Genomic DNA, 25,621 nt, shown 5'->3' on the forward strand with positions numbered 1-25,621 from the left:
TACTCTAGGGAATAATGTTTTCTGTATAATTAATATCTCTAATCAAGTGGAAGGCTAATAGTGTCATAAATCTGTTTTCTGGATGATCCTTGTGAATAATTGCTAGCTCATTAAGGAATTTTTTAACAAAATAAAATAATTTCTGTATAAAAAATATAAATAAATAAATATATTTTTATTTCAGAGAGGAAGGGAGAGGAAGAGAGAGAGACTGAAATAGAATCACTGTTTGGCTGCCTTCTGCATGCCCCCTACAGGGATTGAACCTGCAACCTGGGCATATGCCCTGACTGGGAATTGAATTGTAATCTCCTGGTTCAGAGGTTAATGCTCAACAATTAGCCACACTGGCCAGGCTTTTCTTTATTTTTTATGTAGGCATTTGAAGCTCTGAACTTCTTACCTTCCTTTGTGATTTCTTTTTGACCCATGAATTAATTAGAAGTGCTTTGCTCAGTTTCTTAATAATTAAATAATTTCCAGATATCTTCTTGCCATTGATATTTAATTATTGTATTCAGAGAATTATATGTTGTATAATTTCAGTCTTTTAAAATTTATTGACACTTGTGATAAGGCCCAACATATGATTATGAATATTGAAGTTGGTGAATATTCTTTATTCATTTGAAAAGAATGCACATTTTGGCTGTCCTTGGGTGTATTATTTTGTCAATAAGGTAATGTTGGCTGGTTGTGTGCTTCAACTCTTTTATATCCTTGTTTTCCCACAATTAAAGTTTTTTTCACAAAAAGACCCCAATCAGATTTGTAGATCATACATATCGTTCATTACCATGTGTCTTTAGTCTGGGTTACTTTGTTATGATTATAATACTTTAAAATTACCAATGATTTAATTTGTAGAATGGTTTTCAGTTTGGGTTTATCTGATCTTTTCCTTTAATGAGATTTAAGTTATTACCTATGGCAGGGATATTGTAAAAGATGATGCTGTGTTCTCCACCCACTGCATTCTAACATGTGGCACTTGATTTTTATTTATTTACTAGAGGCCCGGTGCATGAATTTGTGCACCAGTGGGGTCCTTCGGCCTGGATTGTGGGATCGTCCTGAACCCGAGTCTCCAACATTTACTGAGGGTTCCTGGATTGTGAGAGAATGCAGGCCAGCCCAAGGGACCCCATTGGTGCATCATCAGGGCTGGGGAGGGACGCGGGATCGTGGCCAGCCAGGGAGGGAGCAAAGGAGGGCTCCAGGGCGTGTCTGGCCCATCTCACTCAGTCCAGATTGGCCAGACCCCAGCAACAAGCTAACCTACCAGTCGGAGCATCTGTCCCTTGGTGGTCAGTGCATGTCATAGTGGACAGTTGAGCAGCCTTAGCATATTGTTAGCATATTTTGCTTTGATTGGTTGAACCAGATGACCAGGCACTTAGCATATTAGGCTTTTTTATATAGGCTAGGATTAAAATCTTTGTTTTTCAGAATATTGTAGATTCCCCCCCATTGCCCCACCCAGTTCCCACCCTAACCTGGGCCTTCATCCTATTATCTGTGTCCATTGGTAATGTATCTATGCATATAGATCTTTGGTTAATCTCTTCCCACCTTTCTTCCTCTGAGATTAGTCAGTCTGCTCCATGTTTCCATGCCTCTTGATTCTATTTTATTCATCAGTTTATTTTGTTAATTAGATTTCTTGTTTACTTATTTTGATTTTTAGATTCAATTGTTGATAGATATGTATTTATTACCACTTTATTGTCTATATTTTTTATCCTTCTTCCTCTTCTTAAAGAATACCCTTCAACATTTTATGTAACATTGATTTGGTAGTGATGAACTCCTTTAGTTTTTTTCTTATCTGTGAAGCTGTTTATCTAATCTTCCATTCTGAATGATAGCTTTGTTGAGTAGAGTAATCTTGGTTGTAGATGCTTGCTATTCATCACTTTGAGTATTTCTTGCTACTCCCTTCTGGCCTGCATAGTTTCTGTTGAGAAATCAGCTAGAAGTTTTATGGACACTCCCTTGTAGGTAACTAACTGCTTTTTTTTTTCTTTTTTCCCCTGCTTTTAAAATTCTCTCTTTGTCTTTAATCCTTGGTATTTTATTTATAACTAGAGGCCTGGTGTATGAAAAGGCACAGTCAGCCCAGCCTGCCCCCTCTCAGTCCAGGAGCCCTCAGAGGTGGGAGGCGACTTAGGGAGCAGGGAATGGCAACGCCCCCATCATGCTTCTATTGCTGCCACTGCCGGCAGTGCGAGCTTTGGCTGGCCCTGGTTACCTGAGCCTCGGGCAGCCCTGGGTGACTGTGCAGCCACCATCCGAGGCTTGCCTGTGCGGACCCACCCTGGGCAGCAGGTCAGCCACCATCTGAGACTTGCCTGCGCCTCGAGCATTGGCTGGGCAGCCACCATCCGAGGCTTTTTACTGTGCGCCTGCTGCCCTGGCAGGGCTGAGGAGACTGGGCCCCACCGTCTTGTGACTGTGGGCACTGCCACTTTAGGGCGTGGCAATCAATTAGCATATTCCTTCCTTATTGTCTGTGGGCACTGCCATCTTTTTGTGAGGGTGTGATGGTCAATTAGCATATTCCCTCTATTAGACAGAATGTTTTTAGAGTGGGCCTCTTTGGGTTCCTCTTGTTTGTGATTCCCTGCGTTTCTTAGACTTAGGAAATTTTCTGTCATTATTTCTTCAAATAGGTTTTTAGTATCTTGCTCTCTCTCTTTTCTCCTCCTGAAACTGCCATGAAGCAAATGTTGGTACCCTTGAAGTTGTCCCATAGGCTCCTTACACTGTCTTCATATTTTTGGAGTCTTTTTTTTCTTTTTGCTATCCTGATTGGGTATTTTTTGCTTCCTCATATTCCAAATTGTTGATTTGATTCTCGGAATCCTCTACACTACCGTTGAATCCCTGTAAATTGTTCTTTATTTCAGTTAGTGTATCCTTAATTTCTGACTGGTCCTTTTTCATGTCTTTGATATTCTCTCTAAGATCCTTAAAAGTCTCACTAAGTCCCTTGCCGCTCTCATTAGTTGGTGTTCTGTAGAGCCCAGTGGCTCAGTCTCTCCAGTCACCTAGCTGGGCACTCTAGGTGCACCCCTGTAGGGGCTGTGTGCACAATCTTGTAGTTGAGCTGTGAGGACCAGCTGTGACTATAATGGAAGAGACACTGCAGGAAATACCCCTATGAAGCAGGACTGCTTCAATGGGCTCTGGTGCTCACTGAGTCTGTCCAAAAGTCAACCACTATTTTGGGTCAGGAGTTAGAGAGAGATCTGCAGGTGGCTTCTCCTTATATTGGGCTAGGACAGTGTTTGGCAAACTCATAAGTCAACAGAGCTGCAGCTTGCTGACCACTGGGCTAGGAAATACCCAGGCAAGGTCTAGCTGTGAGGCAAAGCAGGCTGATGCTAATGTCAGGTCTTGGGCTTTTTATTGGTAAGTTTGAGGCATGCTGACACCAGCTACTGCTTTTTTGAGAGATTTTAACAAAATCTAAATCCAGGACAGGTCACTCGTGTGGAAAGGCTGCTTAAACAGGTTGGGTGAGGCTGCAGATTGGATTGGGGGGGGTCTCGGAATCACCAGGTTGGAGGGCACAGTTTTAAGCCATGCTGATGGAGACTTAGAGATGGCTACCAGTCATCCTTGCTAAGGGGGAGGTTCCAGCACAGGAACAGTGACCCCTGTGAGCACCGTTGACTGGGAGAAAGCTTCCCCTGAGTTCCTGACCTGATGTCAGATAATCCAGTTCCTGCCCTCATGTCCCTGATTCCCTCAAAGCTGCTGTCTAGTGCTGGAGCTCAGATGAAGTGAGACCATGTAAGTTCGTGCGTAGGCCCTTTAATAGAAACACCTGGGACTCCGGCAGCCTCCGTGTCACACAGCTACAGTTTCCTACTGGTTTTTACAGACTGAAGTTATGGGGACTTCTCTTCCCAGTTCTGGAACCCTGGGCTGGGGGGCTGGTGTGTGGTTGGGACCCCCCTGCTTCTCAACGAGGGCCTTGGGGATATCCCTCCCAATTAAAGAATGCTGCAGGTGTGTGTTGGACCAACTTGTTTCATGCCTCCACCCTTCCTACCAGTCTCAGTGTGCTTTCTTCTTCTCCAGTTATAGGGGATCCATTCAGCCAGAGTTCAAGTGGTTCTGAATGATGGTTGTTCTGTATTTTAGCTGTGATTTTGATGTGGTTGTGGGAGGCGATGAGTGCAGGTGTTTACCTATGCTGCCATTGCCATTTTGGCTCTGACACTTGATTTTTATTTGCCCTGTTCTGATGATGGTTCACTTTGGTCAGTTGATTAAGGTGATGTCTGCCAGGTTTTCCCACCGTAAAGTTAACATCATTTCTCACCACACTTTTAATTTATTCATTTATTTATTTGTATCAACATGGACTTAGGAGTTTTAATTTAATCACTGAGGTAAAATCTATTATATGATTATTCTAATGCTTGCTTTGAGATGTGTCCAGTTGGAGCCTCTTCAAGTGGGCTTCTATGTTCTTTGACGTGTTCCATCAGTCTTTGAGCATCTCCTTGCCTCTGTCACTAAGGTTATCTTTATTTGTCCTCGCTTATCTTGTATTTTTCCTACTTCAGTCCTGGAATCAGTAATTTTTCTTAGGAACTTAGTTCATTTTAATGGAGAATGGTATTTAGAAGCCATGATTCACATTCTTAATGTGCTGCTTATTGCTTTTGGGGTATAACTGTTCCAGCCCTGTCAGTGGACAAAGCCAGAGAAAATAAGTATGTATATAATTAAATACACTTTATATATATATATATATATATATATATATATATATATATCCATATCTATCTGTCTATCTGTATTGAAAACCATTCATTCACACTGATACCTCCAGTTACAGTCCACTACCACAGAGTGCATTTTAGTTTTTTCACTTCTGTATTTTATGACTCCTTTTTTAAAAAAAATACATTTTTATTGATTTGACAGATGAAGGGAGAGGGAGAGAGAGACAATAACATCAATGATGAGAATCACTGATTGGCTGCCTCCTGCACACCCCACACCAGTGATAGAGCCCGCAACCTGGATATATGCCATGACCAGGAATCAAACCATGACCTCCTGGTTTATAGGTCGGTGCTCAATCACTGAGCCCTGCCGGCAGGGTATGATTCTCTACTTATACAATGAGAAACCTGATTTTTCATATCCTTAATACATCTGTTTATTTGATCTATTTTTCCTTCAGCATTGCCTCCCTTCCCGCCTAGATATCCTCTTCACTCTACCCAGGCTCCTGTACTCCAAGGCAGAGCACAGTTCCCTGCATAAATGCCTTTCTCCCCTTGCATGTGCTTTGACAGCTTGTACTGGTTCTCATCACCACATGGAGCCAGCCTTCTTCATACACTGTGCTGGTCCACGCCCAGTGTTTTGAGAGCTTCCTTGTCCCATCTAGCTTCTTAAACCTCGATCCAAGCTGTCCTCCACACACAGATAGATCCTTACTTATGCTGCTTGGGCTCTGACACCTCATATGGGGTTGTCCTTGTATGTGGAGAGCCTGCTTTGGGCAGCTCTGCCATGCAGATGCCCTGATTGTCTTTTTTGGGATCTTTTGCCACGTTCTTCTCCAGCTTATGGCTTTAGGAGTGAGTGGTTAAAGGAGGGTCATGAAGGGGAGGAGACATGACTTATCCTTTTACTTTTTTTAAACTTAATTTTGAAATTATATAGATTAATAGGAAATTGTAAAAAAAAAATGCTATAGAGAGAGCCCATGTACTCTTAGTTTCTCTCATTAGTTACATTTTACATGACTGTAGTACAATCTCATAATTGGAAAATTGGCATTTTAAAAATATTCAATGTTCTATATGTTATCATTCATATGGGTTTGTATAACCACCACTAAAACCAAGATACAGAACTAATTCATCAGTGCAAAGGTCTTCTTTATGCTATCCTTCATAGTCACACCTCTTTCCCTGCACTATTACCCCTAGCTGTCCTATCCCTGATTTTCTATCTCTATAACAGTCATTTTGAGAATTTTATGTCAATGAAATCATATAGTATGTGACCTTTTCAGATTGACTTTTAAAAAATTTAACGTAATGCCCTTGAGAGCCATCCAAGTTGTTGTGCATATCAGTAACTTTTTATTAGAGAGTGGTATTCCGTGGTATGGATGAACCATATCCTATCTAATAAAGAGGATATATGCAAATGGACCATAACTCCACTGACAAAGATGGCAGCACTGACAGACAATAAGGAGGGAATATGCAAATTGAGGGTCATTTCACTTCACTGCCAAGGCAAGGGAGGCAGGCATCCCGCCCCACCCACTGGCTGCTCCGGGCTGATGGGGAGCATGCAGAGGCTCGTGGGCAGGGCCGGATGCCTGGCTTCGTCACCAAGGCAACGAAGGCAGGCATCCCGCCCCACCCACCAGCTGCTCCAGGACAGGAGGGGGTATACCACAGCAATATATGCTGTAGGGAGTTCATAGAGGTGCCCCGGCCGGTGGGTGGGATGGGGCAGGATGCCTACTCACCTGCCAAGAAAGCGCTGCCGAAGGCAGCCTGGCTGGCAGGGGAGAGAAGTTAGGAGTGACTAAGGCAACCTGGCTGGCAAGAGAGGGCAGTTGGTGGCAACCAGGCCTGCACAAGAAGACAGTTAGGGGCAACCAGGCCAGCAGGGGAGCGGTTTGGGGTGATCAGGCAGGCAGGCAGGCAGAGGTGATTAGGGGCGATCAGTCAGGCAGGCAGAAGCAGTTGGGGCAATCAGGCAGGCAAGTGTTTATGAGCCAGCAGTCCTGGATTGTGAGAGGGATGTCTGACTGCTGGTTTAGGCCCGATTCTGCAAGGGGTCCCAAATTGGAGAGGGTCCATGCTGGGCTGAAGGAGACACATGCGCCCGCACCCCGTGCACGAATTTTGTGCACTGGGCCTCTAGTTTCTGTATAATTATCAGTTGTATAAAAATATATCAAGAAGTTTTTATACTAGTATACATATTTAGATTGTTTCAAGAGGTTGACTGTTTTTGAAAAGTGCTGCTGTAGGTATTCTTTTATGTGTCTTGGTGCATGTATAGAGTCATTTCTGTTGGTTATATACTTAGGATTGAATATGCTGGGTATGTATATGGTCACCTGTAGTAGATATTATCAGAAGTTTTTCTAATAGTTTTGCCAATTCATACTAACTGCTCCAATATTCTTGAAAATTGGTATTATCAGTGCTTTTAATTTTAGCCATTTTGGTGATTTAATAGTATTGCAATGTGCTTTTAGGTTGCATTTTACTGATGACTAAAGAAATCAAATTCCTTTGCATGTTTACTCACAATTTGGATGTATTTTTTGTAAATTTTTTTGTATATTTACCTTTTGCTTATTTTTCTATTAGGTTTCTTTCTCTTACAGATTTGTAGTAAGAGTTCTTTATCTATTTTTTAGTTTTATAAATATGTATCTTTTCTATGGTGATCTGCCTTTTTACTCTTCAGTAAACAGAACTTAATGTTAATAAAGTTCATTTTACCAGGAATAAGTTTTTTTCTTTTGGTTGGTATTAAAGAATTCTCTGCCTACCCCAAGGTCATTAAGATATTTTCCTTTGTTAACTTCTAGAACTTTTTATGTGTTTTTCCCCCCTCCCATTTAGGTGAATAGTCTGTTTGGAATTGATTTTTGGTATTACGAGATAGGAATCAAGATTTATTTGATGCCCCCCTCCCCCATTCATTCATAGAAATTTTTTGTTTTATTTTCCTGCCTAATGTTGCAGTTTTTAAAACAACTTAGTATTCTATCTATCGATAATAAAGAGGGAATATGCTAATTGACCATCACTCCGTCACAAAGATGGCTGCACCCATAGCTGAGGCCAAGTTCCCATAAGGAGCCTTAACAAGCAATTAGCAGGGACCTGAGGCTACACCCTCCCCTGCCTCCATGGGGCTTGACAGGGGAACTCAAGTTGTGTCCCCCACCCTGTAGGGCTTGACTTGGGACTTCAGGCTGTATCAAGGTGCGCTTCCCGTCCTGGGCTAGGGGACCTCAGGCTGCTCTCCCTGCCCCAGCACCAGGCAGGGGACCTCAGAGCACACCCCACACCAGGTGGGGTTTGATGGGGGACTTCATGCCGCGCCCCCCATCTCAGCACAAGGCTGGGGGACCTCAGACCACACTCTGCCCCAGCACCGGGCCAGGGGACCTGAGGCTGTGCCGCTCTGCCTGGTGGCGCTTCACGGGGACCTCAAGGTGTACCCCAGTGCTGGGTCAGGGGGAACTCAGGCTGTGCCCCCCACCCAGTGGGGCTTAACAGGGGACCTGAGGCTGCACCCCCCAAGCCAGTGGGGCTTGACGGGGGACCTGAGGCTGTGTCCCCCTCCCGGTGCCAGGCCAGGGGACCTGAGGCTGTTTCCCTCCACCTGGCGGGGCTTGATGGGGGACCTCAGGCCATGCCCCCCATTGAGTGGGGCTTGACGGGATTTCAGGCCATGTCCCCCCACCTGGCAGGGCTTGACGGAGGACTTCAAGGCATGCCCCCTGCCCCAGTGTGGGCTGGGGGAACTCAGGCCAAGCCCCCCTGTCCTGGTGCAAGGCTAGGGGACCTGAGGCTATGCCCCCTGCCCGGTGGGGCTTGACAAGGGTGGGACTGGCTGGGTCTGGATCTAGCCTGGTGGTGGGGGGTAGCTGGGTCTTGGTCTCACATGATTTTGAGGCATATGTGGGTAGGCGGGGACTTGACTCTGACAGGAGGAAGGTTTTCATATATATTTTACTAATTTTCTTTCATCCCTGACACTTCTATTATAGAGAAAGGGCAAATAGCAATATTAAATTATTTCCTCTAATTATTCCCCTTTTAATGTACACGAATTTCGTGCACTGGGCTACTAGTATTAAGATAATGATAAAGCCGAAACCGGTTTGGCTCAGTGGATAGAGCGTTGGTTGGGGGCTGAAAGGTCCCGGGTTCTATTCCAGTCAAGGGCATGTACCTTGGTTGCGGGCATATCCCCAGTAGGGGGTGTGCAAGAGGCAGCTGATTGATGACTCTCATTGATGTTTCTAACTCTATCTCTCTCCCTTCCTCTCTGTACAAAATCAATAAAATATAAATATATTTAAAAAAAAAAGATAATGATAAATATATTTTTAAGTTAATGGTAGGGATTTATATTAAGACTGAACTTAATACTTTTTTAAGATTATGAAGTAACACATACTTGTTTGAGGAAATGCTAAAAAATTTGAAAAGTCTAGAGAAGATAAAAATTGCTGTGATTTTACTAAACTACTAACATTTCATTGTTAGCATTTTAGTGTTTCCTTTTTTATTTTTTGTGATGTATTTGTGTATTTGTATAAAATTTGTTACATGCATATGTATTTGTGTTTGTATAAATTGTAAGTCTATCTGTTCATAACTTAACCTTAAAGCATGAATATTTCACTGTCACCGATGTTATTCAAAAGTAAGATTTCTAACTGCATAATGTCATATAACTGTATTGTAATTTATTTTACTATTTATTGAAAACTAGACTTAGTAGACTATTTGCACTTTAAAAGTTATAATGTGATGTTATATGTAGACATTTTTGTCATGTGATTATTCAATATACATTTTTAAAAATATATATTTTTTATTGATGATTTCAGCGAGGGAAAGAGAGAGATAGGAACATCAGTGATGAGATAGAATCATCTTTAGGCCGCCCCCTGCACGGCCCTTACCGGGGATCTAGTCCGCAACCTGGGCATGCGCCCTGGCCTTGAACCAAACCCGGGACCAACGCTCCATCCACGGAGCCAAGGTTTTTTAAGGTTCTAGGTTTCTACTGGCCGGTTTGTAGGCAAGAGAAGTTGAGCGGTTCTCCCTTGGGTAGAGTATGAAACTCCCAACTTAATATCTTTATAAATGATCTAGAATAGGAAATGTGACATATAATTTCTAGATTTTTATATGATGTTGAGGAAAACAACAGGATTTGGTTTTGGGTTAGAAGTGGAGAAGAAAAATAAAAGTTGTCTTTAGATAGGAGACTGGGATAATATAGCTTATTGAAAGACAGGGAATTAGTATAGATGTTCTGATGTGAAAGGAAAGATTATTTTTAGCAATATTGAGTTTTAGAAAATAGAATGTTTAAGTGATGTTTTGTAGAAATTGGTAACACTCTTTGTATCTAAGGAATTACTCATCTATAATTGTATAATAATTAATAACCATAAATATTTGAGTAGAATTTGGAAGTTTTTAAGATGTTCTTGATGTTATTTGATATTTTGATGTGTATGGATGGATATCACTACTGCCACTAATTAATAGATGAGAAAATGATAATGATAATAAGTGACATCAAGAATTTATTATGTACTGCTGTGTACTACAGTTGATGTTTTATGTATGTAATTTCTTTAACTCTGTAGAAATTCCATGAGCATTATTTCCTCCATTTTCCAGATGAAAAAAGTTTCAAATGATTAAAATTTAGTTGATCAGTTTTCCTGCTAATATTACTATTTAGAATTAGATTGTGTTTCCTTTAACTCCAACCTGTGCTTTTCTTGCTTTGCCATTCTACTTCTGGAAGCTGAGTTTACCCAGATAGCAATTGGAAGAGGAGGGATTAAAACTCAAGTCTTATGCTTCATGTAAATATTACTGGTGTTTTTGTCTACTTTGCTCTTTTAAAAATTATTTTATTTTCCTTTAATAGTAGATGTTATAGAACCACTAGAAACTGTTTGCACATTCTGGCAAACTATAGTTCATGTGTGTAAAAATAAAATATGTTCACGCAAAAGTGATTTTTAAGTAAGTTTGAATAATTAGGTTTGTTAATGGAAATAACAATCTTAGTTTAAAGTCCTAGTTTTGAAACTTAATGTTTGGGTAAGATACTTAATTCCCAGAGGTTTTAGTTTTCTTGTTGGTAACATAAGGATAAAATGTAATTTACAGATCACAATAGTCTGAATCTGAGTTGCTAGATTTGGAAGATTTGTTTAAGTTTTGGTTTCCCCTCTTAATAGGACTTTACTTGTAACCTAACCTTAGTTTTCTTATTTTTAGGATGAGATGAAAAGAACTAATCTCATAGTGTTATTATAGGATTACATTCAATAGAGTACAAGTCTAGAAACCATGGACCTCGCCCACAACTCTTCCAACCACTGTCTTCTAGCAACTGGGACAGTGTTTGGCACATAGTAAATGTTAGATACATCTTAATTTATTATGCTGAGGTATCACAAATTTGTAGGATACCATATAAATATTGAATATATTAAAAACAGCTTTATTGAGGTATAATTGATATACAAAAATCTGCACATATTTAATATGTTAAATTGGGATGCTAAATATTTTTGTAGCTAGAAAAAAATCATAGTAGTACAAAGCTCACATAAACCCATCACCCAGCTTCCTCTAATATTAAGCTTATTCACCATACTATATTATCAAAACCAGGAACGTAAATTTGGTAAAATGCTATTCATTAGTAGTTTTATAGACCTTAATTATATTTTTTTTTCCCTTAATGGCCTTTTCCTAAACCTGGATTCAATTCAGAATTCCACATTGCATTTAGTTGTTGTATCTTCTTAAGTCTCCTTTATGATGTAGCATTGCTCAGTCTTTCCTTATCTTTTATGATCTTGATACTTGATGAATATTAGTTGTTTTGTAGAATTTCTCAGTTTGAGTTTGTCTAATGCTTTCTCATGATTAGCTTGAGGCTCTGAATTTTTTTGTCAGTCCCACAGAAGTGATATTGTGTTGCCAGTGCCTCATTTCAGGTAGTAAAAAAAGCTGTCAGTCAGGCATCCTTAGTGCTGCCACAGAAGTGTGAGAGGCTCCTGCCACTGCTGCTGCACTCTTCGGCCGTGAGCTCAGCTTCTGGTTGATGCTTCTCCTGTGGGAGCGCACTGACCAGGAGGCAGCTCCTACATTGAGCATCTGCCCCCTGGTGGTCAGTGTGCATCATAGCGGCCAGTAGTTCTACCATTCGGTCGATTTGCATATTAGCTTTTTATTATATAGGATGGCTTTCCATTATTTTCTGTAACTTATAATCCAATATTGACACTATTTATTTTGTTGCTCAAATTGTCCCAGCCTTGCCCATTAGGAGCTCTTTCAGATTGGCTTGTGTCCTTTGACATGTGCTGATCCCTTTTCAGGCATTTTCACTTCTGGCACCACAGGATGTCCCACGGTTGTCTTATATTTTCCTCTACCCAGCTTTGGATTCAGTCAGTTCAAGGAGCCCCAGTTCTTTTATTTGGATCATGGTATTTAGAAACTAAAGTTTTGGGTGCTAGGTGTGTTGAATGTCATCACGCCTTGGTGATCTCAGCAGACTGTGCTAGGAAATACATGTATATCTACTAAACCCCACATGCACACACATCTATAGTGATTTCATTATGTTGCTGGGGCCCTGACATCTGTGTTAAAAAAAGATTGAATGGAGAAGCAGGGGTTGCAGAATATAGTTAAGTATTTTGGTCAGTGGTCCTCAAAATTTCTGGTATCCTTTACTCTTCAAAAGGATTCCTAACAGCTCTTGCTTATGTTAATTATATATCAATATTTGTTATTTTAGAAATAGAAACTGAGAAATTTAAAATTTTACTTAATAATTTATAAACAACAGGTTCTCTTATATGTTAACATATAACATTTTAAATGAAATCTAACCCTATTTTTTTAAAAACAAAATCTAGCACTTGTTTTACAATTTTACAAATCTTTTTATTGTCTGGCTTATTAAGAGAACTGGATTCTCAAATTTGCTAATTCATTCCACATCTGTTGACAGCACATGTAGTTAGCTTCTGCAAAATACTACCGTATGTTTGTGAGAGGAAAGTGAAAAAAACAACAACAGGTATTATGAACATCTTTTTTGATCTTGTGGACCACCTGAAAGTGTGTCAGGGACATTCAGGAGTTCCTGGACCACATTTGAGAACCACTGAAACTCTTACAAAATAGAGGTGGGATAAAAGATATACTAGAGGGATGGATCCAGAACAACTGCCATGAGAACAGGAGAGAACTTAAACCATGATGTTAGGAAGTTGAGAATAGAATTTCCCGGTGAGATAGATAGGACTGGGATGGGCAGCACTATTTCAGGTAGGATAACTTGATCCCTTTGTCTGGTCTCTAGGATCAGGCTGAAACTGGCTCTCTAATATCCCCTGAGGGGCTCCCAGATTGCAAGAGGGTACTGGCCAGGCCAAGGGACCCCACCGGTGCACTATCAGGGCCGGGGAGGGACACGGGAGGTTGGCCAGCCAGGAGGACCACAAGAGGGCTCCAGGGTGTGTCTGGCCTGTCTCACTCAAGTCCCAATCTGCCAGACTCCAGCAGCAAGCTAACCTACTGGTCAGAGCATCTGCCTCCTGGTGGTCAGTGCACTCATAGTGAGCAGTTGAGTGGCCTTAAGATATGATTGAATGGCTGACTGGACAGCTGGACACTTAACATATTGGGCTTTTATTATATAGGATTAGAGGCCTGGTGCACCAAATTCGTGCATGGGTGGGGGAATGTGTCCCTTAGCATGGCCTGCACTTTCTCCAATCCAGGACCCCTTGGAGAATGTCCAGCTGCCTGTTTAGGCAGTCAGACAATCCAGGACCTCTGACTCCTAACTGCACACCTGCTTGCCTGCCTGATCGCTCCTAACTCCCCCTCGCTGGCCTGGTCACCTCCAACTGTCCTCCTCTGATGGCCTGGTTGCCTCTAACTGCCCCCCCCCCCCCCCCCCCCGCCCCCCCAACAGCCTGGTCGCCCCGAACTGGCCCCCCTGCTTACCTGGTCGCCCCACACAGCCTACTGTTCAGTCGTTTGCATATTCCTCTATTATTAGTATAGATTGTCTAAATTATAAGATGCTGATATAGCAAACCAAATGCAAATTTATAGTGAGAAATATCATAAGGAAGTAGACTAGAATTTTTTTTTTTTATTGTAGACTCCTTAACCTTTTTTGTTATTGAAAGATAGTTGTTGACTTTCTCAAACTCTGATAAATATAGTTTCTTTCAAACTTGTGCTTGCAATCATAGTTTAGACTGAAGGGAGGGTTATGGTTCATGATTCACACAAAGGGCTGTCCATCAGTCTGCTACTGCCTGTCCCCACCCTGTTATGTGGCTTGGTGAGCTTTGAATCAGAAATCTTCCTGTTGTCTGGTTACCCCTAACTCTTCTTGCCAAAATCATCTGGAAACACACATACACACACACACAGACACACAAGTGCACACATATATGCTTGATCTTAAATTTCTTCTTTTTTGGACTCCATGAATATTTCCAAATATTTGTAACATTCTTTCTTTAGAGAGCATGTTTGTAGTACAATAAATTGTGTTATATCTTTCTTTTTATATTTTAACACTTAGTCTATTTGTGGTGACCTTGATTCAACTTGTTTCCTAGCAGTATTTTGGAACAAATTCCTCCTAGTGATAGTTAACCACATCCTTTTTTATTTGGCTATGTAGTACTTTTTCTCTTAGAATAAATTTGGGAGCAGTTGTTTTGTCTGCATGCTCACTTCTTTCAAAACGTTTGGCTGTAAGAAGAAGGAAGTTTGTTAGAAGATTTTGGAGAAGTTTTTTTATAGGGAAAGTTTAAGTGGCAGAAAAGTGACTGGTGGAGTATGAGATTATTTTGGAGACAGTGAAGCAGCAGAGTCTTGGAGATGGGTAGGAATGGAATCATAGCACAGAGTAAAAAGGAAAGCACAAAGATACCACAACTTTTTATTCAAACAGGGACAGGAAGATGAATGAGAATATCAAAAATTAAAATTGATAATTAAAAGGAGAGTAGAGTTTGTTAAAGACAGATACTTCTGTCAAGTGTCCTAAGTCTATAAAGCACATCATAAAGAATCTTGAAAGCTTAGCTGAGAGAATATAATTCATACCATGGGCAACAAGGAGTTAGGATAGATCCCTATTTGGGGAAATGACAGGAAAACAGTTTTATATTAATTTATTCATGGAAGAACATACCAGGGAGATGATAATACCCTAAAACAGCAAGGCTGATAAGGTTAATTGAAATGAATTGGATGCTACTGGATATGAATGCAGGACATTGAGACTGAAGAGGAGGACAAGTTCTTTCTGAGGAGTCACCTTCTTTTTTGGGAGTTGGGTAGACCAAAATTTGCAAACCAAATAAAATATTTATTCATTGCCTACTGGGTCTGGCAACATTATTTTAGGTACAATTACATTTGTTGTATCACTTTTTAACATTGAGTCTGGAAGAAAGAAGTCGAGAAGAATAGAAGTTTTGGGAAGAAAAAAAATAAATGAGGGATACACTGATAAAGTTGTAATTCTGCTTAAGTCCTGTGCTTCATCCATGAAGACTTTTGCAATTATATCAGATCTTGATTAATTTCTCACTCTCATTCCTGTCCTTATACCCTGTTCCATTCATTTAAGTTGAGCCTAACATGTGCTGTTTTTAATTAGTTTATTTACTTTTTGTAATGCATCAAAATTCCCCTTTTACATGTGAAGACCTTTGAAAAGGAGACTATTTATTTTAAATTTTATTTTTCAATTACACTTTACATTCACTATCATTTTGTGTTAGTTTCAAGTATAGTGGTTAGATAATCATTTACTTTACAAGTGATCCTCTGGAATTTCAAATACCCACCTGGCACCATACCTAGTTATTACAGTACTTAGAGGCCCGGTGCACGAAATTTGTGCAGCCCAGCCTGCACCCTCTCCAATATGGGTCCTCTCGAGGGATGTGCAACTGCCTGTTTAGGGATCAGGCCTAAACGGGCAGTTGGACATCTCTCTCACAATCTAGGACTGCTGGCTCCCAACTGCTTGCCTGTCTGCCTTTCTGATTTCCCCTAACCGCTTCTGCCTACCAGCCTGATCACCCCCGAACCACTCCCCTGCCAGCCTGATTGATGCCTAACTGCTCCTCTGCCAGCCTATTTGCCCCTCACTGCCCTCCCCTGCAGGCCTGGTCACCCCTAACTGCCCTCCCCTGCAGGCCCAGTCACCCCCAACTTCCCTCCTCTGGCCACCTGGTCACCCCCAACTGCCCTCCCTTGCAGGCCTGGTCCCTTTCAACTGCCCTTCCCTGCTGGTCATCTTGTGGTGGCCATCTCGTGTCCACTTGGGGGCAGGATCTTTGACCACATGGGGGCAGACATCTTGTGTGTTGGAGTGATGGTTAATCTGCATATTACTCTTTTATTAGATAGGATAGAGGCCTGATGCATGGGTGGGGGCCAGCTGGTTTGCCCTAAAGGGTGTATCTGATCAGGGTGGGGGTTTCCTTGGGGGATGGGGCAGCCTGGGCAAGGGGCCTGTGGTGGTTTGCAGGCTGGCCACACCCCCTGGTGACCCAAGTGGAGGCCCTGGTATCTGGGATTTATTTATCTTCTATAATTGAAACTTTGTAGCCTTAATCAGAGGCTTGGGCCGGCCAGGGCTGCAGAAGCCTACCTCCCTGGGGCAACCCTAGCCTCTTGCTCTCTGCAGCTCTGTGGCTGCTGCCATTTCTGTTGGAATTCATGTATCTTTTTTTTTTTTTAAATATATTTTATTGATTTTTTACAGAGAGGAGGAGAGAGGGATAGAGAGCTAGAAACGTCAATGAGAGAGAAACATCCACCAGCTACCTCTTGCACACCTCCTTCCGGGGATGTGCCCGCAACCAATGTACATGCCCTTGACCGGAATCAAACCTGGGACCTTTCAGTCCACAGACCGACGCTCTACCACTGAGCCAAACCGGTTTCGGCTATGTATCTTCTATAATTGAAACTTTCTACCCTTGAGTGGAGGCCTGGGCCTGCCAGGGTGTGTGAAAAGCTTTGCTTCCTCAATTGCCTGGGAAACCCTAGCCTCCCTCCTGCTCGCTCTGTGGCTGCAGCCATCTTGGTTGGGTTAATTTGCATCCTTGCTCTGGTTGGCCTGTGGGGCGTGGCTGGTAGGTGTAGCAGAGTGATGGTTAATTTGCATGTTACTCTTTTATTAGATAGGATTATTGATTATGTTTTTTACTACCGGTAGAGGCTCAGTGCACAAATTTGTGGAACCCCTCAGGGCGGCCTTTGGGGATTGGGCCCAAACTGGCAGTCTGTTGGGATGGAGCTGGCAGCATGGGTCCATCGATGCCTGCCTCATTCTCTGGAGATTGGATCTGCAGAACTACTGAGGGAGTGAGTGACTGCCACCAGGCTGGTGGACCACTGGGACGGGTAGGTCAGCTGAGCTGTGCTTCCACTGTAGGAGCGCACTGACCGCCAAGGGGCAGCTCCTGCACTGAGCATCTGCCCCTGGTGGTCAGTGCATGTCATAGTGACTGGTTGACTGGTTGTTTGGTTGCTTAGGCTCTCATATGTATAGATGCTGTAGTTTAAATCCCAATAGATTATTTTTTAACTACCAACCTTCTTAATCCTTTCACCTTTTTACTCAGCCTCCAAATCCCTCTCTCTTCTGGCAACTATTAGTCCAGTCTCTGTATCTATAAATCTTTTCCTGTTTTGTTTGTTCCTTTATTTTGTTCTTTAGAGACCACATACAAGTGAAATTATATGGCATTTGTCTTTCTCTGTCTGACTTACTTCACTTAGCATAATACTCTCTAGGTCCATCCATGATGTCACAAATTATAAGATTTCATTCTTTTTTTATGGCTAATACTCCATTGTATATATGTCCCACTGTTTTTATGTCCACTTGTGTGCTGATGGGTACTAGGGTTGCTTCCATATCTTGGCTACTGTAAATAATGCTGCAATGAATATAGGGGTGCATATATACTTTCAAATTAGTGTTTTAGTTTTCTTTGGATATTTGCTCAGAAGTGAAATCTCTGGGTTACAAGGCAGTTCCAATTTTAGTTTTTGAGAATCCTCCCCATCCTGTTTTACAATACATAGTGGCTGCACCAATATGCATCCCACCAACAGTACACAAAGTTTCTCTTTTTCACATTCTTACCAAACTTATTTCTTGATTTGTAGATGGTAGCGATTCTCTCAGGTATGAGAGGATATCTGATTGTGATTTTAATTTGCATTTCTCTGATGATTAGTTACATTAAACATTTTTTCATATGTCTGTTGGCCATCTGTATATCCTCTTTGGAGATGTGTATATTCAGGTCCTCTGCTTACTTTTTAATTGGATTGTTTGTTTTTGGGGAGGGAGTTATATGGGATTTTTATAAATAACTTCTTTAAAAATAAGGGGTATTAACCTGGACAATGTGGCTCAGTGGTTGAGCATTGACCTATGAACCAGATTGTGGGGTTGGTCCCCAGTAGGGGATGTATGTGAGGTAGCCAATTGGTGATGCTTTTGTCTCTCTCTCCTTCCTTTCTCTATGAAAACAATAAAATATATTTTAAAAATAAAGTTAAGATAAGGGTATTAGTTGCTTATTGGATATATCATTGGTGAATATCTTCTTCCATTCACTAGGTTTACTTTTTGTTTTGTTGATGAAGGAGACCTTATATTTAGAATCTGTTCAGAATAATTATGAGATATATTTTATAATGAGCAAGAAAGAACCAGCTTTGACCATGGTAAGGGGTGAGGAAGTACTGATACTATAGCACTCAAAGTTTTCTAAGGATGCTAAGGAAGAAGTTATTGTACATGCGTGTAGAGGGAAGATATGACACGGGAGTCTTGCCTACCAGCTTCCCCACTTTCATAGTGGGAGACGCAGAGGGAGCTTCAATCGGTAGAAGAGTCTTAAAGTTTTAGGTGGAGAAATGCCTGGGTTTAGTCAAATCTATGAAAGAAGGATGGGCAGGATGTTTGTGACAGCGTTAATGGTACCTCTAGTTTGGTAGTAAGAGCAGCATTGAAATTTACACCCCAAATGTAGGCATTTGGTTTCACAGGGGTCTAGGTAAAATAGTAAAATGGGTGATGAGGAAGAAACCAGCAGGTGTTTTTTATTTATTTATTATTATTGTATTTTAAATCCTCACCTGAGAATATGTTTTTATTGATTTTAGAGAGAGAGGGGAAAGAGAAAGCATTGATGTAAGAGAAACATCCGTCAGTTGCCATCCTGTATGCACCTCAGCCAGGAATTAAACCCGAGACCCTTTGCTGCATGGGATGATGCTTCAACCAACTTAGCCACACCCACCAGGGCTGTTTTTGTTTTTTAAGAAATTACCATACTTCCTAGTTTATTCTTTCCATGCTGCTTTAATAAATATGTTTTGAAAATCTAGCAAACCAATCTTTTCAGATATCACCCAGGTGTAGATGGTTGCTTTGATTAATTACATTTCGTTTGACATAGGCGAAAAGTAACACTTTTCTTGTAAAGAGAACTTCATTTTCTTTTAAAGATCGTTCTCAAGAAAAGAGTAAATAACTTATGGGTGAATTACTGTCTTTTTTGTTGTGCTTCTTTAAACTTTTTGTAACTCACTTTTTCTAGCCGAATTATTATACCCATCACTTAAAGTTTTTTGGATTTACTGACATCTTTTCTTTACTCCTTAGGCGGGACCATATACTGTACTTTAATGTGTAGTTGATTAGAGAGGAGATTACTTTATTCCATTTATCAGCGATAGCCTATTGGAGCATTCTAAAAATGTAACTTGCTATGTGCCTATTAACTTTCATAATGCTTTGATCCATTGACAATATTTAGATTTGGATCTGCTTTCACAATGTTAACAGTGTGCCTATGTACATTAAGACCTCATATAAGGGACTAATTTGGGTGATGGAGTTTCTTAAAGCAGAAAGTCTATCCTATATAATAGAGGCTAATATGCAAATTGTACCTTCAGCTAGGAGTTTGACCAGGGGATGGGGCTGGCCAGCCAACAACCAGTGGCCCCTCCCCTGGCAAGCCCCGCCCCTGACCGGCCTCCCTCTCTTCCCCCCATCAGGGGTGGAGCCAATCAGCCCTGATCAGGGAGGGCCGGCTGGACCCCACCCATGCACCAATTCGTGCACCAGGCCTTGTTATATAATAAAGTATGTGTTCCAAATGGGTGTATTACAATTTTGACAAATTAATTAATTTACCTGTTTTTACTTATATAGACACATTTGTGTCATTAAAATTAACTATGTGTGAAAAGTTTAATTTCACAGAAAATTAAACTTTCCTGCATGTATTACAGTAATTTCAAACTTATAGTGAATATAAGTGAGTCTACTCACCAGCCACTGTGAGTAAACAAATGCACATGGCTAGGGCGTGGCTTAGCGTAGGCTGGAACATCACCCAGCACCAGCTTAAACTGCCTGGAAAGGCACACCACACCCCTGGAGATAGCAGAACCAGTTACCACTTGAGAGTGGTAGGTGTGATCATTCACTAAACATTGTTTATGGACAGTGACTCTTGGGTTTAATATGTAGACTATAGGTGTAGATATGTAATATTTATGTTGATGAAATTACTATAGTGCTTTTACTAACATATGGCCTATTTGCTCAAGTTTGTTAAAAATAACAGTGACTTAATAACAAAAAAATACACCTGTTAATTATAAGCAAATCTTGGTTAAAAACATTTTAAAATTAATAGGATGTTAATTTTCACCTATGACTTATGGACTGGAAATTTTGTCTGTTAAATCCAAAGTCCATTAAATTTGGTCAGCAAAATTGAAGGTTTACTGTATTCTTTTTTTTTTAGGACAAATAACTCTTCATATCTGTGAAAACTGAGATCTGAAGATAGATAATATTGTTGATATCTTAATTTTCTTGTAGTAGTTCTATATTTATTGTGTAGTTAACGTCGTGCCTTGTACATAGCAGGCAGCCTAAAACCATATGCAGTTCCATAACATATTTGATAATGGTTTACTTGAGAAACCAGAAAAATACTGGCTAATATGCTGGTTAAAAGTATTGTTCTTAAAGGTAATTGGGTTTTCATTATTTGTCTTACCTTTCTTTTTATGTGACTACCTTTTAGAATTTTGTTGTTTTCTTGATATTTTGTAAATTGAGACAGCCCATTGTGAAGTCAAAATACTCCTTTTATCGCCGACTATTTTATTGATTTTTCCCCCCTTGGATTTAACCTTTTTAGTGTGCTTTAAACTTTAGCATCACTTTTCTTAAATGTGGGAATGAAATTGATGTTTATGTTGACTTCCACTTTATTCTGGTAGGTCTTATAATCATCTTTTTCCAGGACTTCTTTATTATTTTTTACAGATAATTGTTTGTAAAATCTTAGTTTATCCCTCAGTTTATATACTCTTGCTTCTTATTTTTTAGTTACCTATTAATGAATTCTTCACCGAGCTATTTACTTGCATACACTCAGATTATCCAGGGAGCCATATTTATGTAGGATTAGCAAAGGATTAAACATGCAGTGTTGTGTTTTTTCTGTTGTTTTTTTGTCACAATGGACCTTATTTCTAAAATTGGCTTTCTTTTTTTTTTTTTAACAGATAAGTGTAAAGCAGGAAATTACTTTTACTGATGTATCTGAGCAACTGATGAGAGATAAAAAACAAATCAGAGAGCCAGTAGACTTACAGAAAAAGAAGAAACGGAAGCAACGTTCTCCTGCAAAAGTAAGAGAATATATGAAGGTGGTAGTCCCTAACCTATTAACCCCAAACTGTTGGTTAATCATATGGGCAGGAAGGTGACTGGACCAGAGGCAGCTGTATAAAGTATCGTATGGGTTAGCAAAGTTGGAATGTTGCATCAGCAGCTAGGAGGAAGGGGTTCATGCCTGCATGGAGGTGGTGGGCCATTGCTTTAAATTTTTTCACTTTGCTTTCACTGTGTCTTTTTTCTAAAAGCAAACTTTTCTTTCCCTTTGTCTTTCTCTTTAAAAACTGGCAGATGGTATGCAATGCCCTGCTTTTCATTTATATTAATTTTATTTTAATATTATGGTTTTAGGAAAATTCAGTACCAATTTTTCATCAGGAAAAGGTTGTGAAATACCTGTATTAGAATAGAATGTAAGCCTAACTAGTGTGGCTCAGTGGTTGAGCGTTGACCTATAAAGGTCATAGTTCGATTCCCAGTCAGGGCACATGCACATGCCTGAGTTTCAGGCTCAGTCTGAACGGGGGCCTGCAGGAGGCCGCCAGTGAATGATTCTCTCATCACTGATGCTTCTCTCTCCCCCCCTCTCCTTTCCTCTGAAACCAATAAAAAGTATGTATATGAATAGAATGTAAGCTTCATAAGTACAGGGACTTTATTTTCTTCACAGGTATATCCCAAGAGCCTGGAATAGTAGGTACAATAAGAGACTCAATAAATACCTTTTGGGTGTACTTTCCTCATATAGTGAAGAAGGCTTTTTTAAGAAGATCATATTATAACATGACCTCTTTATTTTTTGATGGCTAATTGTTTTTGCATATGTGATTTTAGTCATAATTACCATTCATATCTTTGTATACTTTTGGATTCCCAGTGGTGTACTGGAACCAGTTGGTACTGGCTTGCCAGAGCTAATTGCTAAGTTTTCAGGAATTTTGCAAGCCAGGGCTAAAACCATTGGTAGGTTAAAATTAGCCATGATGAGAATAATTACACTACAGAAATCAGTAAACCCTTCCCAGCCCCATGACTTCTTAACCTGTTGTTAAACATTTACCAACATACCACTGCTTTTGGGATACATAAGTGTGCCTGTTAGAGAAAAATTTGAAAAATAGAGAGATTAAAATAACCCATGGTCATGTTTCCTAAAGGTAACTACCTTAGTTTTCTGCTGTAGTCCCTTTCAGTTTTCAAATTTGTAGATATATAGAATTTCCAGATTTTTAACACTTGAAGTATGTGTAAACTATTTTTACACTTAAAGTTATTAATGGTTTTATAAGGGTATTACTAGCTACATAACTTTATTTTGTCATATGGTGATGCTCGCAGCCTGTGGTTTGCATCCCATGTATGATGGGGCAGCCAGGCACACCTAATTGTGCCTTCCACCCCCCCAGTTTGCTGGTGAGGCTGTTTGGGGCCTTTGGTGGTGATGTTGGCTCCTTTGATCTGCATTTGGACGCCAGACCCTAGCCCAAAGGCCAGGCGCCTACCCCCTGCTACTTCCTGGCCAGACCGTGGCTTTAGCATCAGCTGCCCCAGGCATCTTGCTCAGATCTTCAAAACTCCCAAACTCCGTGGACTCTTACAGGCAACAGATAGCTCCTTTGGTAGTTGCCTGGGTCATAGCAGCCCCAAACCTTTCCTCAGGATATGCCTGCAGGATGTATGTCATACCCATGGTCAGCACTTTCGCCTCTGTGATGCCCTCACAGCCTGTACTGCAGCCTGCCCGGAGCCTGGGATCCCCATGGTACCCTGGAGCAGCCCAGCCTTTACCCTGAGTGCTCTTTGCTGGGTCTGAGATACATCCAAGCAGGTGTGGCCTGACAGGAAGAGCCTTGTCTCCTGATGGGGGATCAGAAAAGTCCTAACCTGAATGGATTTGGCTGAGGAGAGTGTACGGGAAGAAAATCCAAGGGAAAGGGAACTGTGATTGCAAAGATCTGGAGGTTGGAAAATAACCATGGGAAGCTACCCTGATTGGGGCAGGAGGCAATCAGATTATGTGAACCCTGAGAAGAAGAAGAAAAAGGCTACCTACTAAGAAGGGCTCCTGGTGCTTACTGGGCTCAAAGGAAAAAAGCAGCCTTTTCTGCGCAAGGGCCTCTTACTCAGAGTGCATGCACTTCCCCGAGAAGCCTCTGCACCTTACGCCGCCTGCCTGCCTGAACTGCCTACAAGATATCACATGATATTCAATGACTGCTCTGTTGTTGGAAATTTGTATTCTCTTTATCTTCATTTTAAATCATGTTGCACATCAAATGTTTGTATATAGATATTTGTGCACTCCTGAATCATAGGGCATGGACTTAAAAAACATTTTTATTGATTTCAGAAGGAAGGGAGAGGGAGAAAGAGATCGAAACATCGGTGATGAGAGTGAGTCATTGATTGGCTGCCTCCTGCATGCCCCACACTTGGGGATCGAGGCTGAAACCTGGACATGGGCCCTGTGGCTGGGAATCGAACCATGACGTCCTGATTCGTAGGTCAGTGCTCAGCCACTGAGCCACATTGTCCAGGCATCAAAAGGTTTCTTGATGATGTCACTCTTTCCAGAAATGTTCCGGTTGCTACCTGCAGTGGCCTGAAGTGTCTGTCTACACTTTCATCAGCCTTGAGTATGAGACTTTTGCTTTTTTTGTAGTTTATGGGCATTTCAGTATAGTTTACATTTTAATTTCCTTAGTTACTGGTCATACTTAATTTGTTATGTGGTGTGTGTGTGTGTATGGTTTTGTTTTGTTTTTTTCATAATCATTGGCATTTTAAATTCATGTTTTCTGAAATCTCTCTTTTCTTGGGGTTAATGTTTTTCTGAGCAATTTATATGATACTTTTTTTTTTTTTTTTTTTTTTTTTTTTTACATTAACAAATTAGGTTCTCCATTATAGATCAATACCAGGTTTGGAGGGAAAAATAAATTTCTAAAATGATTGTGATAGTGATTATGCTACTTTGGGTTCACTGCTGATCTATGAGGAATTTATTTCAAGTCTATAAATACCATAATATATGTAAATTCTACATTTTCTTTGGTATGTTATTACCATGTTTTTCTGGTACTATTCTCGAGTGTAATGTATTCTGAAATTCTGACTAAAACACAGACTGTTATCTTATAGTAGAGTGTATTTGGTAATTTGTTCTAGGTGTTTCTAAGTATAGATCAGATTTTTAGAGACTTTAGGCTATTTTGCTTTTTATTTGATATAAATTTGTTTATAATGTATTACTTTAATATCTAAAGGTATTGTTTTAGTATTTATATAATCTCTGCAGTTGCTAGATGACATATTTGGCCCAGTCTAAGTACATTTTATATAAGAAAGTATTTGGGACCAGTCTTTTCAGGGAATTCTTAGGAAGGTGAAATGACTAGAAATAATGTGTAACAGACAGGGGTGTGAGAATAACAAACTCAGTTGTTTTGACATGTTACCTACAGTGGGACAGAAGGTGGTTGTGCACTGTTTTTAACACAGGTCTGTGGTCTCCAGATAAATGGTTTTTGTATCTGGAGTTTTGGGACTTTGAGGCCTAGCCAATGAGTTATTTTCTCAAATGTGTTTAAAATTTGTACTTCTGATTTTTCATTAAACTCTTTCTGCCTTTTTGTATGAAAAGCAAGGAAAGCTTATTTTATGTTTATAAATCAGCATGCTGCTTGTTTTACATTTCTTAAAAATATCTTGAAATTTATCAAAGAATTATAATTTATTGTGGTTAAAAGACTCCACTTTTCCCCAGCACCTTTCCCAAATCTTGAATTTTGCCATGATGAATACTTGGATATGTATCATATTAGATTGAGGATTTGTACAGGAATTACTACTAAAGTAATATGATAGAATTCCAGTAAAAATATCAGCTTCTAATATCCATATAAATGTGGCTCCTTTCCAGATAAGCTTTGTGGTGTGAAGTATTGTATCTTCAGCTGCCATGGATTTTAATTGCTTTCTTAGCCTTTGTCATATGAAAAAGTTTAGTCATCTTAAGGTAGATTTGACACTTGGAAAGGTGTCAAAG

General features: G+C 40.5%; 1 protein-coding gene across 8 annotated transcripts in view; it reads left to right on the forward strand.

The window, feature by feature from the left end:
- ZNF148 (zinc finger protein 148) overlaps positions 1-25,621 on the forward strand; it is a 129,749-nt gene that overhangs the window by 69,896 nt on the left and 34,232 nt on the right. For all 8 annotated transcript variants that reach the window (XM_036447066.2, XM_036447069.2, XM_036447067.2 and 5 more), the window contains one exon: positions 21,462-21,587. In XM_036447066.2, coding sequence (XP_036302959.1) covers positions 21,462-21,587 — 126 coding nt within the window. The remainder of the gene's footprint in view (positions 1-21,461; positions 21,588-25,621) is intronic.

This window comes from Pipistrellus kuhlii, unplaced genomic scaffold, assembly GCF_014108245.1.
Source record: "Pipistrellus kuhlii isolate mPipKuh1 unplaced genomic scaffold, mPipKuh1.p scaffold_m20_p_2, whole genome shotgun sequence".
Classification (NCBI taxonomy): Eukaryota; Metazoa; Chordata; class Mammalia; order Chiroptera; family Vespertilionidae; genus Pipistrellus; species Pipistrellus kuhlii.